The 17,085-nt window shown below is 35.0% G+C and overlaps 1 protein-coding gene across 5 annotated transcripts in view; it reads right to left on the bottom strand.

The window, feature by feature from the left end:
* CCDC141 (coiled-coil domain containing 141) overlaps window positions 1-17,085 on the bottom strand; it is a 71,775-nt gene that overhangs the window by 27,920 nt on the left and 26,770 nt on the right. For 4 of the 5 annotated variants that reach the window (XM_069020522.1, XM_069020520.1, XM_069020523.1 and 1 more), the window contains exons 8-17: window positions 14,118-14,312; window positions 13,288-13,460; window positions 9,375-9,513; window positions 6,936-7,055; window positions 5,510-5,701; window positions 4,465-4,641; window positions 2,818-2,997; window positions 1,906-2,031; window positions 1,123-1,311; window positions 656-835 (exon numbers count right to left, since the gene is read on the bottom strand). In XM_069020522.1, coding sequence (XP_068876623.1) covers window positions 656-835; window positions 1,123-1,311; window positions 1,906-2,031; window positions 2,818-2,997; window positions 4,465-4,641; window positions 5,510-5,701; window positions 6,936-7,055; window positions 9,375-9,513; window positions 13,288-13,460; window positions 14,118-14,312 — 1,671 coding nt within the window. The remainder of the gene's footprint in view (window positions 1-655; window positions 836-1,122; window positions 1,312-1,905; window positions 2,032-2,817; window positions 2,998-4,464; window positions 4,642-5,509; window positions 5,702-6,935; window positions 7,056-9,374; window positions 9,514-13,287; window positions 13,461-14,117; window positions 14,313-17,085) is intronic. The other variant, XM_069020521.1, reaches the window with a different exon arrangement.

Genomic DNA, 17,085 nt, shown 5'->3' with positions numbered 1-17,085 from the left:
AGCAGTTTCAGTCACTGGTAATCTGGGGAGTAGTTTTGGGTCTCAGTCACAACTTAAACATTTTGTCTTCTCTGAGCAAAGAGGAAGTGACCTACTCTCGGCCTTCGCCACCTGAAGAATAGCTCCTCTCTGCCATCAATCAATTTGGGGTATCTGAAGAGCAGACTGCCAGTATGAATAATCTAGCCAGGTCACAAGGAAAGTCTTGCTTTCTTAGTAAGTGAATGAATATAGGGTGATGAAAATTCTTCCCTGAATAAATAATTCCTTTCTAAAATGATATCCATCTTGTCACGCAAATCAGTCTTGAATCTGTAAATACAATCACAAAACTGTGATTATATTTACTTTTTTTGTTCTTCTGTTTCCTTTCTTTATAGAAGAATAAATCTGCAAAGCAACCTTTACAAAGTAGCAGGATTGTAGAGATTCAAGAAATTGCCATTAAGGCCTTGAACGTCACAAAAAATACTAAAGAAAGTTATGTTTTTTTCTTTTTTCTGAGCACTGATATTTTAAGATTAATTTCCTTAAAGTTCCCTCTGTATTTTTCTTGGAGTAGTAATACATTTTTGCACATCTAAAATTCAGTCAGATAAGTCCAATAATCTTTCATATTTATCCTTGATTTCAAAATTATTCTACTTATACTCACAGGTTGCTGTACTGCAGACAAGATATCCACTCCCTGGGTAATAAGTAGATTATATAGCTGTCTAATATGTGCATGTTTCTCCTGAGAATTCACAAGGTAGGCTTTAGCCTGGTGCACATTTTCAGGGTTACAACATATTTCAGGAATATCCAGTTCTCCTGATATTGATAGACATTCCAGCTGAAATATACAAAACCAAAAATCAGTGTGTGTTTAAAATAAAACTTAACATTTCTTCCTGACCCACCTAAACTTTTTTGAGGTGGGTTTAAGTAATTAAAATTGGGTTCAGATCTGAGTTTTAAATTTTAATGATTCATGCAGTTTTAGATCCAAGATTTTAATACTGATCACCAGGCTGATTAATGTTATTTCTTGGGCAAAAGGAAAGAAAAGCAACAGGAACTGAAACCAAAGAGAGTTTAACTACAATGGGAAGAATATGTATTTTAAAATATTATACTCACTTCTTTTTTAATGTGATGGAATTTAACTGTCTTGCAGAAAATCTCATCATACTCTATCATTGCATCCTTTACCATTTGATGGAAATGAATAAGCTCACTTAATCTCTCGGAATTCTCTTTCACAGGAAATTCTTTCTGGCTTGGCAATTCCAATAATTTTACCAGGTACTCAAGCTCAGCATTCAGTTGCTAACAAAAATCAGAGAAGTTACTCAATTTGCACAAACATACTTGCAATTTTTCCGTTACACTTGATGAAATAACCACCCAACAGTGGCAAATTGCCTTGGGGAGAAGTCAATGACATGAACTTTAAAACCCTACATTCTGTACTTTGTGCTAGGCACGAATCTCAGCTATCGCCCAGCCTTGCATGAAAACAAGTCAAACATAATTACAGGACAACAGCAGAGTGAATTGCTAAAACATAGAGACAGTATTCACAGGAGGTAGAAAGTTCACTATGATGTACCTCAGCCTCTGACCAGCTCTGAACTCAAAAGCATGGAGCTGATGCTCTCCTTGCACTTCCACCCCCCCAATGCTTGTGTGTCGCACTAATACACAGCTAACACCACACGGGACATTCTCTGAACACTGAAGGCAAAATGTCTTCTCCACTACCTTATAAACACACACAAACACTTCCTCCTGGAAAACTGATGTAAAACACAAAACACTTCAAATCCAGATGGAGTGTCTGGTGTCAATGTGGATATGAATCTCTACGGGACCAAAACCAGCTTTTGATGCACCCTTCACTCCACTAGCTTGGCTCCTCACCTCATAGTGTGGTTTCATTTGGTTAAGCTTCTTCTGTAGTTCCAAAACAATTAAAAGGTCACTTCCAAGGTCAACTGGTGCTGCAAGCTGGAGAGCCTCTTGAAGAATCTCTAATCCACGGGCAGTCTAAAAGATAATCAAAAAGTTCAGCATTTCTAACTGAAATAAACTAAAAAAAGACAACCCAAATTTAAAGTAAAATCTAAATTTGTAACAAAAACCTTCCTCAAACCAGGCACCCAAATGCTGTCAGTAAAACCCCTCTGTCACAAACCTTCTGAGTGTTAAGGGTGATAAGATATCTTTAAGACAGCATGAAAAACCGACTCAGACACCAAGACTGCAGGACCCACAGACACACTATTTCTGTGATAACAGATGTGCTGGTGTACTGATGAGTTGCACTAGAGAAACAGCAGCTACAAGTCTAGCTGGTTCTGCTACTAGCCCAGCTAGAGTTTCTTTTAAGGAGCACTGCACACTCTCCCTGTGCCAAGAAGGTTTCAATCCTCTTTCTGCAGGAACCTGGTTGGAGTTGAGTTTAGTAACTATTAGGACACAGTTTAGTTTAGCAACTATTCAGTCTCAAAAAATGGTGCTTTTAAAAAGAAAAAAAAAAAATCACTGCTGGTAAAACATCAATTAAACTTCATTAAAACTTAGAATTTGAAGTGGAGACTTGGACTTGTATGCATTTGAGTAAGGGAAAAAGATTAAAAACATTTCATGTTTCCTGATGACTGGCTGGCAGAACAGAGAACAGACTTTGGACAAGAATTGTATCTTGCTGATCATCACTGTTTCTTAAATAATACCTATAATGATGAGAGATTGATGAGAGAGTCACAGACAAATTAATAACAATCTAGAAATATTTGCCACAGTTGCTTTCTTCCTAGCTATTTTACTTACGATTTTTAGTTGTTCTTTAAATATCTGGCACTGTTGCTTGATGGGTTTCACTTGAGTAATTTTAAAATTCCAGATTGCCCAAAGATCAGTCAGCTCTTTCCTTTGTTTATTCAGATTAATAATGATATCCTCTGTTACTTTTATAGATTTTTCTACTTCTAATATTAAACTCTCATTTACCTGGCAAATAAAAAGACATTTTTTTCACACATTTTTATAAAATTTAATTAAAACCTTATAGTTTTAAACAAAGCTTAATAAAAACTCAACTATTCTAGTGTAACTTTCAAAAAAAATTCTGATACTTTTACATATACTTTTCTCTTAATTAGGCACAGATTGACAGAATTGGTAAACTGAGGACATAGCCAAAGCTGAAGTTTAAAACATAGAGCAGGTCAGTAATGACTGAATTATTGCCGTCTGATGGCTGTTTCACACTCAGACAAAATAAAATAATTTCTGAATAAACAGAACTACCCAAAATGGCCTTTTGGAGAATAAATAGCAACTGGAAAACAAAGCAGGTAAAGAAAAGACCACCCCCTTTGTGTCGATAAACAAAACAGTACCAAAGCATAGGAGGGCTAAAGTATTTGAATATTTGGTATAGTTTCCTCTTTCCTATAGATCTTCTATGAGAAATACCAGAAAACTGGGTAATGCCAGTTCTGGTTTTCTCATTTAATTTTTTTCATAAGAGAAGTTGTTTTTGTAAATTACTAGTATGATCCATATCTTCTGGATACTTAAAAGCCACAACCTGGGAATATCATGGGAACAGGGTAGCAGAAAATATGGTGACGACATATTTCCAGGTCTTTAGGGAGAAAATGCCTGAAATATGTGTCAAGACTTCAAGTGACTTTGCCATTACTCTGACTGACTTAGCTGTGCTGGGCTGCATCCAGCAGGGACACAAACCTTCAGCCACACTAACAGTCTGAGCACTTTCCCTCCCTCAGTTGGTTTTTCCAGCTCACCCTACATGCTGCTGTGGTTTACCAGCACTACCTCCCCCTTCTCAGCTTAGTATGTAATTTAATTGCTCCCTAGTTTGTCCTACAAAAGCAGAAAGAGCAGCTGGGTATCCAGGCTGTCTACATTAATTGGGATTACTTTAGGAGGTGTAGCTTAGGGAATGATTGCACATCTCAAAAGATCGCCTCATGAAGTGTTGTTGGAAAATTAGACAGGGATGCCTAGGCAGTGTAGCTGTTGGGCAAAATGTAAAGACACTGGGAAAGGTTATCTGCAAGGAAGTAGCTCTAACATCCATTTCTTTACAAGAACTCATATAGCCAGTCAACAGACTGCCTGCCTCTTAGTGGAAGTAAAATAAACTTAATATTGTACTTTCATGTGTGCTGCTTTCCAACATGAACAAAACAGATATGAGCACATATTACATTTGTATGCACAGACTGGGTCATTAAGGGCTCTGTCATTGCCAACCACAAAACTTTTTATATTACTTGTAATGCCATAAGCACTCAAATAATACTTTCGTATTCTTAAAGTATATCACAGCATCAGCCCCTTTAAAACTAGGTACTGGAGAAATCACAATCTAGGCATAGAACTAGGATTGGATCTCATCACAGGCAAATATAAAAAAGTCAATATAGTTTATCAGATTATACTCACCACATTTACTAAATTAAGAAAATAGCAACCCATATTTTGGGTGGAAAAAGTTTTCTTTATAGTCTTTTGCCACTGAGTATTAGCTGACTCCATTGCAATTTCATTTTCAGCCTCCCTGTTTGTCGGTAGTGGTTTTGAATTATAGAATTCCTTCAGATTTTTAATATCATCATTCACCTTTAGAAAGATATTAAATAAATATCAAAAAACAAATCAAAACTTAAGGTGCTATAATCAGAAGTTATACAGATATGATAAATTTGAATAGCACCCTCTGAATCTTCCCCTAATTTTAAGATCTATGAGTCTCTAAAATATTTACAAACACCAAATAATAAAATAGTTTTAAATAACTTGCGAACCAGTAGATGGCAAGCAGATGGATGGCAGCAATTAGCTCAATTTCTGTCACATATCATTACATGGATTTTATGTACCAGTATATCAATGCACTGATTTTCACTGATTTGCTTAGTATGAAGTAACTGAAGTTAGCAATAATCAGAAGTAGATGTAATACAGGTTTTTGTAGTTTATCATGCAATAAATAAATCCTGTGGCTAATTTTATCTGACAGGTTCCATTCCATCCACAATTTCATTCTAAATATTAAAGAAAAGCTACCATATCACAGAAACTTAAAATGGAATCCAAATCAAAATGAAAATTAACTCTCCTGGTCACCATTAGCACAGCTACCAAAATTATGTTGGTATTGACTTGATTATGATTTGAACTAGAGCTGGTTTTTATTTAATTTTTAAATTCAATCATATGAATTAGCACGTCAGTGGAAGTAGTGCAAGGCAGCAATAAAGATCTCTATGAATATATCATGTGACATTTTTAAAAGTTATATGAAGCAAATCAGTAAATTTAATATTCAGAGTACATATATGGAAGCATTTTTATCATTCATATAATGAGAGTGCACATGTGCAGAGGGAAAAATTAAAATCAATTACAATTCTTCCTACAGTGGAAGTATGTTTTTCAATTGTAAGACTTTTACAGTCTAGTCAGAGAATAAATAAGTAATCCATACCTCTACAGCTGACTGCAAAAAGGCCACATAAGTTTCTAGAATTTCTAGCTTTGAACTTATATTTTTTTCAATTTTTTTCAGTTCTTTATTCAGAAAGTCAGCTCTGCTAGAAAAAGCCGCCACCTGCTCAGGTTCCAACTCTTCCATATTTTTGATGATTCCCTCAGCTGCTCTCAGTTCACATGAAGTTTCCTTTGAAGGCAGAAGCATAGGAAAAAAATGTATAATAAATGGAAAGGATTTGTGAATATTGATATCACATTGTTAATTTTCGTTAGGATTGCTCTCTTATGTATAATTCAATTGCTTGTTTGAAGAAGAGCTCATCATGGAGATTAAATCACAGAAATACCCATTTCTTTCCTAAAAATGATAGGTGTAGTTATTAAAATAGCTATTTTGAAAGCTAGCATATCACAATCCTGAGAAAGAATAGTTATAAGAGGTGTATAGTTGTAACAGGTGTATATATCTGTCAGGGCAAAATAGACACTGCAGCAAACAAAAGCAACACCCTGGCATGCAAAAATTTGGCAGAAAAGACACTTAAAACTATTTTAAAGTCTTGACAGAACAAAAAGTTTTTCTTGCTTATCTGCTGAGCTTTTTATATTGTTAGTATGTGCTCTGCAGAATTGTTTTAAAGTGAATTTTATTTCCACAGGCACTGTACCGATCCATCCCTTGGGCCCCATGTTTCCTGAAACAAGAAAGAACTCTGCAGGAGTAATGGAGTTTTAATAACTGAAAATACATAGGATACTTCTAAAATACACACTGCCATGTTGTTCAGCTTAGGCTGAAATATGCACCTATGTCAAGGCTATGGAAGGAATTCAAGTGATTTTAACCCGCTTTCAGATACTGCAGTGCTGCTGTGGGAGTTGGAAAGGCCCTGGATGTGACTTAAAAATAGCCTCACATGTGTTACAGAGCTGGGTGCTGCAGGGCTCTCGTCAGATGGCTGCACTCCCAACATAACCAGTGGATATCATTACAACCCCCTTCACAGTTTCTCTAAGTGGGAACCACGTTTTTCTTTTTTGCCAGTTCATCTCTTTTATTTGGTGTAATAAACTACAGGAAGGTTTTTCTCTGGCTGTCTAGACAATTATTAAATCTGGTGCCTCACATAGGAGTAGCAATCCACATTTGAAGAACCTTCCTATCAAGAGCTGATACTAGGATCCAGAGGCACTAACAAATAACACAGTGAGATAGAGACAGTGGGGAAAAACAAAGATTTAAGGACTGACTTGTAATGTTATCTGTAGCTTTGTTCATTAACGACAATTTTAAAACACACCATAGACCTGTTTTCTTTACAAGAAACTGTCAGCCTCTCACCTTATTTAGAATTACATCGGTATGTAATATGAAGCATCTGTTTCTAAAAGCACTTAACATTATTGAAAGGTTTTTTTACCTTTGTTTGTTTAGCCAGTTCAAGGTGTTTGTTCAAAACTCTTTCTGACTCACACAAGTACGAGCCAATCTCCGTACCAACGGCAAGCAGTGGGGCGAGTTTTTTAATTGATTGTGACACCTTCATTTGAAAGTATTATTCACATGGTTAATTTATATAAGTAGACATTATAACACCAGTATAAAATATCACTTTTTATAGAAAAAAATGAGTTAACACGTGTCTGTCTGTGCGTAGATTATGTTTCTGGGCATGGTTTACACCCAACTGGCAACTAATACCACACAGCTGCTCAATCACACACACCCCCACACACACACCCCCCTCAGCCCCAAATGGTGGGATAGAGAGAAGAAATGAAGAAAAAGTAAAATTTGTGCTTTAATATCATATATAGTTGGAGAAAGTCAGGAATTAAAACATAAAGGAAGAAAACTCTACTATTTCTCCAACAGGTGCGATCAAAACCCCTTCCTGTTTGGTCTCATTTTATTGACAGTGCTTTCCTTTACCCTAAATATCCATGGCTTGTGATTTCAATATGGCACAACTGCATTATAATCTAGCTACTATAACCCTAGCAGAAATATTTTGGTTCTGCTCCGTGTTTTTTGTTTTTTTCAGGAAGTACATTTAAAGCTTCTCTAACAAGGCAAGAGACCTATTTTTGTGCAGATACATGTACAGAATTTCCTTCCACTGTCACTAAGATATTATATGTGCACTATGATTATAAAACAGATTATGAAGAGCACAGGCAGATGATGCCAGACATAACACACATAGTTATTATTAGACATGTGAATTCACATGTAACATTTTTCTTCAGAACTGGCTCTTAATTGAGGTTCAACTCTGTTATATGAGGCTGAGGGGCAATTGAATTTGGCACCAGATTCTTTGGGATACTTCACATTTGAGGGTTGGGATGAAAAGTGCATTGTTTGGTAGGAATATAACAACAAGCACTCCTCACTGCAATAAATAATCATGTTATGACACAAGTCTCCAAGATGTCCTCTCATGCAAGGCTGAGAGCAAAGTGATTAGAACAAACTGCAGACTGAAACCTTATGTTGAAGTTGAGGTCTCCATTTTAAGTAAAAATTACCTTCATAGTTTAACTTTTAGCTTAAGATTCACAACATGATAGTGACATCATTTCTATACAAATAAATTTATAGAAAAGGACCAATTTGTAATAAATTGAATTCACATTTGATTGAGAATAGTTCATTATAAACATCATGCAAATATAAAATATCAGATTGCAGACTTAATTATTTAGTCATTAAATTTACTTTTCTGGTCTACACTCTTGGTTCCTTCCCACGAACCTTGCTAAAAGACCATATTTTTTCAATTTGAATTTACACATGGAAACTTATTTAGGAGCTATTTGTCGATTCCATCTCTGACAAGTCATTTAGGAGGTCTGTAAAACTATATGACATTCAGCAGTTTAAACAAGGCTGTGATGTCCTTGATGCATCAATACCTTAATTAACAAAAAGAATTTTTATAGTGAACAGAATCTAGTCTCCTTCAGATTTACTGAAAATTTTCTGTGGTTCAGTCACCGTGCTTATTAACCCTCAATTTTGCCACACTTTTATTTATATTTTCAGCCACATAGAACAGAGGACAGAAGCAGTATAGGAAACCTTCTTACAGGTCACAGGACTGATTGCTCACTTCTTTTCCAAAAGAACAAGTTATAATAGTTCATTATCCAAGCAAATCCATGCTTAATTGAACATCACTGGTAAAATGTTCTCGTGGAAACAGCTGAATTTTTCAGAACAGCTTTAGGTTCCTTTGTGTTGCTAAGAGTATTCAGCAATCTAACTACAACTGTGCTCTCTCTAACAAACTTGTTATTATTTGGTTCAACTTTAATAGTCACTATAGTTAAATTATGGAAATACAATGCACTGTTCATGAATGCATTAAGAATGTTATTGAATGCTTCAAGAAGATGTGCTGTGATGATTATAATAATCATCACAAAGATCATCAGAATGCTGGACACCTCTCCTATGGTGATAGGCTGAGACAGCTGGGGTTTTTCAGCCTGGAGAGCAGACAACTTTGGGAAGACTTTATAGGGACCCTTCCAGTACTTAAAGGAGCCTATAAGAAAGCTCGCGAGTGACTTGGAGCGACTGAACAAGGGTTAACGGCTTCAAACGGAAACAAGGTAGGTCTAGATTAGATAATAGGAAGAAATTCTTCACTATGAGGTTGGTAAGACACTGGCACAGGTTGCCCAGAGGAGCTGTGGCTACCCTGTCCCTAGAAGCATTCAAGGCCAGGCTGGATGGGTCTTTGAGCAACCTGGGCTAGTGGAAGTTGTCCCTGCCCATGGTGGAGGGGTTGGAACTGGATGTTCTTTAAGGTCCCTTTTAACCCAAACCATTCTGTGATTCTATGATGTACCTTATTCAGAAGATCTTCAAGTGAGGTAGTCCATTGTTTCTTCAAAGCAAGTTCTTCATAATCTGGATACTGGCTGTTTAACTGATCTACTTTTTTTTGAACATATTCCATCATTTTCTGAATTCCTGCCACCCAAGAGCTAAAATGGAGAAGTAGAACTGTCATTTATTTCTCATTTTTTTGCTCAACATAGAGGATGATTATGATTTTAAACAAACCCAACACTTTTTGATTTGCATGATGAGTAACTTAAGAATTTTAAACTGTTACCCTTAGAGGAAAAATAACCAAGAGAAATATGAAAATTAATCCAAATAAAATTGATAATTAGTAAAACACAGGAATGATGTTTCCAAACAAATAATTTGTCACCAGTGCCTAAGGTAGATTTACAATACAGTTACATTAATTCTCACAAGACACATAGCCTGATTCACTGAGAAATAGCTCATTTCACTTCTCACTCTAGCTATACTATTTAAAAACTAAAATGACAAATGGAAAAGCTTAAAAGAGAAAATATATGGCATACCAGTTGTACTTTTAAAAGAATGTTTTCTTTGGATTCTCAAATATTTCCGTGTTTTTACAGTAGTTGAAAAAAGAATGTTATATACATTCTAAGTCAACCTTTCCTTAAAGGTGTTGTTTCAACTGAAGAAAAAATCACACCAATTTACAAAACAATCGCTTGCCTTTGAAGTTAAAAGATAATATCAGGGAAGCAATTCAGAATTGGAATATTTGAGGCAGTCCACTTTAGACTGTAAAGAAGTTACCTCATACAATTAAGAGTTGAAGTTTTGATATAACTTCCCCCCACGCACACATTCATATCAACTTATTTACTACTTAGATTTATTCATCGTAAGAATTTTTGTAAAACAGACATGTTTAAAATAAGTTTTTCATTACTTTAGTTTCTTCAGAAACTTTTGTTAATATAGGTGCTTATTCCAGGTTTCTTACTTTGTCCTCTAGTATTGAGGAAAATTTTCTTCAGATAAGGCTCAGAGTTAAATTCTGTAACCTCAAGAAAAATATTAGTCTACGTTACTAATATAAAGTATGGTGTTGGTACATAATTTGAATTTGATCCAAGAGTTTGACACAAAGAGTACCCAAATTTTAAGTTCTTTTCAGGAAGTAGGTGATTTCAAACTTTTTTAAGTTACTCTTTCAAAAACTAGAAACCTCTTAGTTTCTGCTTTAATCTTAAATTCTAAAAATGTCATTCCTCTATTTCAGTTCTCCTTAAAAAGAGGTATGTTTAAAAACAGCTACTAGCTCTACTCATTTTAAAAAAGCAGTAAGAGAACAAGATTTACAGGCTTTGAAAAGGATAATATACATCTCAGTAAAGCCTTTGAAAGTATCATTGGTTTGTTATGATTTAATACAATATATTTAAACCAGCATTAAAATAAAGACAGTTCTTATAGGCAAGCCAATTGGCTGGCAAAGTAACAAGGATTTTCTTAGTAGGCAAAACTTATTGCTTGTATTTTTTTTATAATTAATACATAGAAATTTTTTCTCCTGTTTTTCTAGCTGGTTTTTTATTTAAAAATATGAGAGCTTAAAAATCAGCCTTACCAATATTTTAATTGTGAAGCACTCTGGGTTTACAAGAACTTTCCTCTGTCACTTTTCTAGCATCTATTCATCTTTCAATATGAATATTTTCAGCATTTTCATTTATTCATTATTTCAAATAATGAATTTCATTATTTTCATATTTCAAATTATTTCAAAGAAACTGTCTTTTTTTGCAAGTTTGCAACATGCCTCAAGAAGATTTGAAAGTAGGACATTATATATATAAAGAGACGATCAGAGTCTCTTCAGAGGTGTACAGCAATAGGACAAGACAAAATGCTCACAAGTGGCAGCAACAGAAGCTTTGGATAGGTGTAAGAAAAACATGTTTCCCAAAAAGAGTGCTTAAACAACAGCACAGATTGCCCAGAGAGATTGTGGAATTTCCATCCTTGGAGATAGTCAAAACTCGGTCCTGAGCAACCTAACCAGACAGGTTTTGAGCAAGGGATTGCACCAAATGACCTCCAGAGTCACCTGCCATCTTAAATTATTCTATGATTGTAATCCTCAAGCCCATGACTAGGAATGTTAAGTGTTTCGCTCACACAGAAGTACGAGCACTGCGCCTTGAGGTGTATGGCAAATTCATTACATTCAGGCAATGAGGCCTGAAGGCAGCAGGGAAAAAACTGAAAAGCCATGATATTTTGTGTTTGCTTTTTTATAAAGGGACTTACTTCTTTTTATAATACAAGTAGGCATTTTAAAGCCTGGATTTTTTCACTGTTCTTTAGAAGCAGCAAAACACATTTCTAGTTAGATTGCCTATGAAGTTTTACCTTCCCTCTCTAAATCACTGCTGCTTCAGATGTAAACTTTACTTAAGATTATAATGTCTTCTAAGCAGAAATCTAACTTCTATTTATTTATAGAAAATCCTGACCAACACTTTGGCATACAGGAGATACACCTGTAGCATTACTTGGTTTTATTGAACTTTTATAAGAAATTACTAATAGGGTTGTTTTGAAAAATTAATCCCATTCTTTTTAATTTCAACCGTAGATATCTTAATATACCACTGATGTCTTGGACTGTTTAAATGTTTTTTTAAAAACTCTTAACAAGGAAGAAAGAACATTAATGACTTGCCATGTTAGAGATTCATTCTCTACTACGGTCTTTAGCATTCCTAACATTAATTAATGCTGTGCAGACATTTTGAAACCCAACAGCTGCTTCTGTAGAGGCAACGTGTGCAGAAAATAAAGCCCTGGAGGACAGCAGCATGCATTCTGAAATTATGGCTGGTTTATAAATCAAAGTTTCACTGGGGAAAATCCCCTTCTATTATATTTCATTAAAATGTTAGGAAGCAGTAACAACAGCTGTGAAAACATTGTGTTTCCAAAACAACTTTCTACTGGAATTTTCAATTTCATCCCATTGCTAGGTTCAAGACAATTACATCTGGATTTAACAGGTGAAGGACCTTTAGATGAAATTTTTTGCAGGATCATGAGATTAATCTAAAATCATAAATCATAAATCTTACATGCTTTCAGTTGTTGTGTTGAAATGCAATTAATAATTAAGGACATAAGCATATAATGGAAAATTAGAGCTAAGCTGACCAGTAGAAAACCATCAGTCATAGTCATCTGCTCTGTCTTTGAAGCAGAACTCATTAGCACAAACAGTCTTCACTCTTATAGCACCAACCTCCTACTAAGACCTCCTGAAAAGTAGGAGATATTAAGCCACTGGGACTGATTTTAACCTTTTCCAACACTGTAAAAATCACACACATGAAGTGCATGATCACTGTAATTAACAAAAACTTTGGAAGAATAAGAGGTATTTATTTATTAACTAAAACTACTAAAATGTGGAGAAATTTCCATATTTTCTGCACAGGGTTTTATCTGCATTTTTATCTTCATTAATTCACGTTATAACTGCTGTAATTCTGGCTTTCAAAAAGGTCTAAAAGGGGTACAGTGGGCAGCAGAGAATGCTCATAACTATCTATATTTTAATTGTCACTTACATACATTTACTCTTCCTAAACGTTAACTAAACCATTGATTCTGAGTTCTGCCCTACCATACCAATTATCCAATGCCCCAATTATACCAATATCATTGTTTGACACCACTCTGACAAGTGTCATTCCCAAAAATTTTTCTTTAAGTGTTGGTTTCATACAAATACCACCAGAGAAATATGGCAGAAGCACTGAGTCTTTAAACGCCTACCTACTTAGTAAACTATTCTGGCTCTAAATGCAATTTGATTCTAACTAGCTGAGTTATAAAGTGACATAGAGATATGGAGACCCGCAGCAGATGTGCAAAAATGGAGGGAATACCTGCGAGAATCTGCTTTATTAACTAAAGTTTGTCCCTTTTGCATGGTAGTTGCTGTGCAACCTTTAATTGCTTCCTGCAATTCCTTGTACTTCAGAGTCAATATAGGTAAGTGTAAGCCTTCTGAAATAGAGATTTTATGGTAATTCTCAATACTTTCAAGACCATCAAGTACCTGAAGAAAAAAGAAAAGCATATGTTATCAATATTTCTTTGTTGGAACTCTCCTTGGAAACTATCTGCTTTTAAAATTTCTATAAAGGATCTGAAAAAAATATACCTGGGAAAAAATACAAGAAGACCATTTGTTCTTTGGACACCTTATAATATAAGCTTTTCTGAATAGTCTTCTAACAGAAAGATTTTGGAAATAAGGTTGCATTACTAATAATACTGATTATAATTAGCCCCTGTGGAGACTACTATAAGTATAGACATTGCTTCTGGTGTCCACACTAGCTTGTAACAGTTTGGGTATTTCAGAGCAATTCCTGTGCCTTCATACAACTTTAAGCCATCATGGCAAAGCTCAGGATCTTAAAGTGCAAGTTTTGGCAAATAAATGTTTCCCAAATACTTAATTTTGGAAAGCAAGCGTTCTTCTCAAGATACTTAAAGGGGGAAAAAAAAAGGGAAAAAAATTTTTAATGGATTTGCCATTTTGGATAGAAGTTTGAGGCAAAAAGTAATATAAAAAGAGTAATTGAATTTGTAACTTTCCACTTCGAATTGTTTAGCCAACTGTTTGCATAATCCCACATACACCAGCTTTCAAGAGCACACTAATCTTTTTATTATCAGGTTATTATTACAGACTTGGCTTCTTACCAACCTTGCCAGCAGCATGAAAAAAGTCATTGGCCTCTTGCAGCAGGGCTTTCCTTTCTTCTATATGGAAGGACACTTCTTCTTGCAACCGACAGATTTTCTGATTTGAAAGCTTTAGATGTTCTTTTTCTGTATAGTCCTCTGAAAGCAAGATCCTAAATGCTTCACCTTCCAATTGTTCCACAGTGTAATTCCATTCCTAATGGGAAAAAATTCACTTTAATCAATTACATGTAGAAAAGTAATATACTGCATGATGATAATATATTCATTGCAAAATGTGTATTGTTGTAGGCATGAAAGCTATCATGATTTAAAACAATATTTCTACTCTGAGACGTTTCCCAGAAAATCATGGGTTTAGTGATAAGAGTTTTCAGCAGTGGCATTCTACACTCTTTGACACAGTTCCACAGGCAGAAGCAGCAGTTACTAAGGTGTCTGCTGGGAAAAATGGTCTGGATAACAAAGACCAGAAACCTCCTGGCATGACCACACTCTCACAGCAAACAGCCCTTAAGCCCACCTATTTAATCAAGAACAAATTAAAATACTGCCTAGGTAACAGCAGCTTGCAGTGAGACAATTTCTGCTAAGAGCTGTCTGGCAATCACTTCAGTCAAATGACCCTCCCTTACAGCAGGGTGTGCCATCATCCTCGACATTCTCCATTGTACAGTTACCCTGATTTCCTACACAAAATCCTAAGTCCACTCAAAGAATGCCTCTGGCCTTATCTGATCATGAACCTTTCTAGAGGTAGTGACAGAAGGAAAAAAAGGGAGATCACACGTCAGAATTTCAAACCGTAGAGTCAGAAACATTTCTGACAATTGAGCCAGGTACATTAAAACTAAGGTGTTTTAAAATGGATTCTGTTGAATCAGTACAAGTTTGCATACAAGTATTTGGTTGACATTGCACCACATGGAAGCACATTTAGTTAATTAGAACTGACTACCTGTTTCACTCCTCTTTCTTTATTCAGCTATTCACACGGAGCTGACTTGTGCTTCTACTGTAGTGACCCAAATATACCTCAACTTTAGGGATTAAAATTTCATCTAGAAAACTTTCACCCCCTGTGACGATTGCTGTTACAATATTCACCCTTATCATCTTTAGGTTATAAAGAAGTATTGAAGATGTATCAGACTAAACAGCCCAAAAGGAAATGATATTTACTTGGAAAGAGTCAAGAGAAAAATACTGTTTCACCTGCAACTACTGCCTTGGTTGCTGCCTTTTTTTTTTTTTTTTTTTCCCTGTGTTTCTATAAAGGAAACTATAAAATAGTAAAACTGTTACATTGTACTTTATTACTGCTGTACTTGTCAACACTTAAAATCAGTGGCTCAGATACTATTCAAAGCAAAAGGAGAGTCTGATACTACCCTGCACTTTCCTATGCCTTAGGTAATACATTCCCTTCCTTTTTTCTGGTAATTGATTAAATAATAGAGGAAACTTTTTGGCATTAATTTAGCACATTTTTCCATGGATTTGTATCAAATGTCTAGTAAAGCAAACAGAAAAGTATTTTTAAATTAGAATTTTTTCATTAAAACACTCTTAAGTCTACACATGGCACAACAAGGATACAGGGTAGGCTCACTATTTTCAGCATGCTTAAAACATGGACCTCACATTTGTCATTTCTTTTTAGTGAAAATATTTCTAGTGAAAGTTGCAGGTTTTGGAAGTTCTCCAGAAAGAAGCAATCTGGTTTTTTCATAGATCTTTCCCAAACAGTCGCAATTCTAAATCCCTTACTGCTTTATCCTTCTCTGAAGTACAGTAAGCAGTAATAGACCTATTTTGGTCTCTGTAGTTCAGTGCATTCTTTATCTGACATTGTTCATTGTTTTGATACGAACTGGTATGGTAAAAAACATTGGTTCAAAAAGATCAGAAACTTATTTTACATACACTTCTTCAAGAGATGCTGTTCTCTCCCTAGAGATCCTAGGGATCTCTCCCAGATCCCTATTGGATCTGGTTCAAAAACTAACAATTGAGAGGTATCCTAGAATTTCCAACATATCCATTTCCCAGCAAGCTTAAATCATGCATGGCAATTCCAGTGGAAAGGATTGCTTTCCTTCCTGTATTCTAGATTAACCAGAACAAGTCAGGAAAAAGGTCTAGCACTACTCACAGGTCAATGAAAACCACATCCAAACATAGAAAGCACATGCATTCAGACCATGGCTGTATGGTCTTGACTTGAACATGGGTAGTCTCAAAACCATGATTTATATAAAAATACCTTTCATCTCACTCAAAAACACAACTGCCAAGGTATACTAAGTGATGAACCTTTCAGTGTTAATTAATCTAGGGTACTAACTGTTGCAAGATATAACAAGAGACAAAAAATTTAGCAAAGTCAATCAAAACAATTATGGGCAATTAAAATTATAAAAGAAATTCTAACCAAGATTTTAACAAGCAAATTTGCATTAAATTAAAACCAATTTAGAAGGATACTAGAGATTATTTAGGTATTAAGTAAGCTTTTTGTGAAGGAAAAATTTTAAAAAGCCTTCATTAAATCAAACATAAAAGGACTGATAACACCTTTACTGAACTAGCAGAAATGTCTCAGATTATCGCCTTATTTGAACAGTATTTTTTTTTTTTTTTTTGGTGCAGTGCTGCATATCCCTTCATCATGAAAACATGATGAATAGGAACAGGAAAATTATGACAATCCTGCTAGATTTGTAAGTCATTTCTCCACTGTGGCGAACACTCTTACCTTTCTGCCATGGAAAGCCTAAGCTACTGTAAAAATCTATAGATCTACATTAATGTTTCATTTAGTTTTTCTCATATTAAATCTACTTTTGCTTTTAACTTTTGTTATAGTATTACCAATTTAAAAAAAAAAAGCATAAAAAGAACTCAATAGCCTTAAAATGTTTCAATCAGAATTTAAGGGCTTTAGTAAGGAAACTAATTCCACATAT

This window comes from Aphelocoma coerulescens, chromosome 7 (genome assembly GCF_041296385.1).
Source record: "Aphelocoma coerulescens isolate FSJ_1873_10779 chromosome 7, UR_Acoe_1.0, whole genome shotgun sequence".
Lineage (NCBI taxonomy): Eukaryota > Metazoa > Chordata > Aves > Passeriformes > Corvidae > Aphelocoma > Aphelocoma coerulescens.
Note: the sequence above shows the minus strand (reverse complement) of the source record. Positions and strands in the feature narration are given on the sequence as shown.